This window comes from Lottia gigantea (genome assembly GCF_000327385.1).
Source record: "Lottia gigantea unplaced genomic scaffold LOTGIsca_130, whole genome shotgun sequence".
Taxonomy (NCBI): Eukaryota; Metazoa; Mollusca; class Gastropoda; family Lottiidae; genus Lottia; species Lottia gigantea.
Genome location: NW_008707426.1, coordinates 635,039 through 638,210, shown reverse-complemented (window position 1 = coordinate 638,210; position 3,172 = coordinate 635,039). Strand labels below are relative to the sequence as shown.

The following is a 3,172-nucleotide window of genomic DNA, read 5'->3' as shown; positions in this document are numbered from 1 at the left end:
ATAACTGAAGGTATTTTAACAATAATGGCTGACCTTCCGATTGCACACATCAGTGTATACTATGGCATCATAAACATTCGTAATTTGTAATATGTACGACGAAAGCCTGGATGCAGCAAACCTTTTTCAAGGTGGTGGAGCTAAGAATATCTGCGCCTTCTGTATATGCCTTTTATACAATTGTCGACATTTGGCCTACGACATCTCCAGAACGCAATGAATGTGCAACGATTTTGACATATTCTTGGTGAAGTCGGTTGTAGTTTTCTCCCTTTATGAACTATCTCGTCTGTCCAGTAAGTTTATTAATTCACCATTATGGTAATTTCAGGCGACTACATGATGCATCGTCCATCGATCCAATCCACACGTCGAGAATACAGCCCTGTTAGGTTAACCGACAACTCCCGTCGATTATCTGTCAGCCCTTTTAACCCAGAACTAACCCCAAGGGGACTATCAGTCAGTCCTTTTCTACAGGAGACGAACCCCAATCGACTCTCCGTCAGTCCATTTCAACCAGACACAACGCTTCGTCGCCATTCTCTCAACCCTTTTGAACCAATCACAAGCCCTAGACGTCTATCTCTCTATCCTTTTCAACCGGAAGTCAGTCCCTTTCAACCGGAAGTTAGCCCATTCCGCCCTGTTGTTAGTCCATTCCGAGTAATAGAGAGTCCAGTACGACCAAGAGCGATTATATATTCTAACGAGGGCACGCTGTAACAGGTTGTTATGCATGTTTTATTATGCATTTCCTTGGTTCATAACACATGCATGCGCACATATTTGTAGAGATGGTTTTCTAAATGTTGATGTGTATCTGGGAACACTGATAGCATCAATTTGCACCAGTCAAATTTACAATCAGACGTATGTAGTTCCTGCAAATACGCCAAAACTAAGAGTGTGATTACGCCATTAATCTCAAATATGCTAATCACATAAGACCGTTTGCAATTGGTGACGTCATCAAACACTTAGTTTTAGTTGAATAGCAGGAACCACAGATGTCTAATTGGAATTGGAATGGTGCAAATTGATGCTATAAGTGTTTTAGAAAACCTTTATACGGTCCCTTTAATAACACTTGCATGCACACATATTTTAATAACTCTTATCTCTTTCTAAGCATGTACTAAACGGCTATATACTCTTATTGCTAAAATATATAGTTCTTTCTTTGCGATCAAGGTTCATTTTATTTATCAGTCATCCTTCGTTCCTTACATAAATAAACTCAGACTTGCATGCATTCAATATAATGCATTGATGATAATTTATAACACTTTGTCATGATTATCAAATGGAAATAAACATGCCTTTCTTTCTAACCTTTTATCATTCTGAGCTATTTTTTATATACTTTTTAACGAATGCACCAGTCTTTTTTTTCTTGTATTATCATGGGTATATAAGATAATATGAAATCCAAAGCAAGCTTACAAGTCCGACATATCTTCCCTTAATTCAGTCTCTGATAGATATTTTTTGACAGTTATCGGCTGGTGTCGAGACAGAAAAACTGTTTTATGGAGATTTTCCACACCTCCGAAGATGCGTTTTTACTCACTTATTATTAATGACCTTTACGATGACTGTAAATTATTGTAAGGCATCACTGCAACTTTCGTTTTGATGGTATCACGTGTCTGTATAACCTTGAATATTTAGTGGGGCACGCAGTTTTAAATTAATGCTAACGAGAGATCAGTTTCGTTAATAAAAACTTTGAAGGGACCAGAAACTTTACATAAATGGTGTAGTGGATTATGATGGATTGACTGAACCACAAAAATATCCATCTTTCCGAATATACTTGAGTTTGGAGGTGCGGAAAAATCTCCATAAAACAGGGCTAGTTTTTCTGTCTCTACACCAGTCGACACTTTTCAAATAACTATCAGAAGCTAGAATATGGGCAGATGTGTCGGTCTAACTCGAAAAATGACTTTATGATTTGTAACACAGGGACACGAAAGTTTAATTTAAGAGGGATAGGAGTACATGTATTGTCATTAACTCATACTTTTTATTGCGGCGCTAATAATTATTTTCTTTTATGTTTCAGTTAAAACCCCGGGGATAAAGACACCACAAGGAACTCCCACCCCACCAGCTGTAGACTTTTAATCCGAGATTAAATTTTTAAACGAGATATTATTATTTTTTAATTATTTTATCAATAATGAAATATAATTCTTAATTTCTAAAGTCTTGTTTTTACAACCATTGAATGAAGCTGTCAAAAAAGATGGCCAACGTAGCCTATTTCTATAACTTGAAGAAGAACCATCCAATTTGGTACCAGGGTCGCCTCTGTTGATGTTCATTTCAACCAATCACGGTGCGTCATGCAGAATCCGTGTCAAAAAGCGACTATGAATTGTGGTATAGCGGAAACCAAAGTAGAGCGATATGATACGATACTCGCTTGTAAAAGTGATTCTGATTGGCGGGAGAGTGAGGCTTGATTGTTTGTTATAAATAGCAAAAAGCGCCGTCAGTACGTGACCTTGGTATATATCTCGTTAGATAACAGTGAAGACTGATAAAAAAATAATTATAACGAAACGAAATTGTAATTTTATCTTAATAAGATTGTCTTAACCCTGATACAGTATATTTAAAGAGAACTCAAGAATTCTGGTCCATCTGTACCAGAATAGTACAGATGGACACAAAGACAGTCTAATCGCCAGCCAATCAAATTCCTGCCCTCTTTACCGCTGGGATTTGGTGACGCAAACAAAGGGTGTATTCTAAGAAACATTAGCCACTGAATGTACCTTTTTAGAAAACCTTTTAACAATCTTTTAAGATTTTGTTAGACGAGGTCAGTTAAAACGCTAAACGTTTATATTACGTATTCCACACAACCAATAACATCTATCATTCAGTAAGATTTAAAGAAAAAAAAAATGTATTTGTTATCCCTTAGATATTGTGGCGCTTTTCAGGAAAAAAGTTTAATCTTAAAGGATCAGCATATGTTTTGACCAATTGTACCTTAGTCTCAGAAACAGGATTTTTTTGGCTAAGTTAATCAGTAATAGTGTCCACAGCTCACTGTCGAAATTTGAGCCTTCAAATCCATTTGTGTCCAGAATTATCCACGTTTGAATGATATATAAGAGACAATTTTTGAAAGTAGCTCTCTCTCCCCCCCCCC

At 36.7% G+C, this 3,172-nt stretch overlaps 1 protein-coding gene across 1 annotated transcript; it reads left to right on the top strand.

The window, feature by feature from the left end:
• Positions 1-336: 336 nt before the first annotated feature.
• LOTGIDRAFT_68866 (hypothetical protein) lies at positions 337-708 on the top strand (the record flags this gene model as incomplete). The annotated part of the gene is made up of 1 exon (XM_009049171.1): positions 337-708. A coding segment is annotated over one exon (372 nt), but the record flags the coding sequence as incomplete, so codon positions are not given.
• Positions 709-3,172: the final 2,464 nt, after the last annotated feature.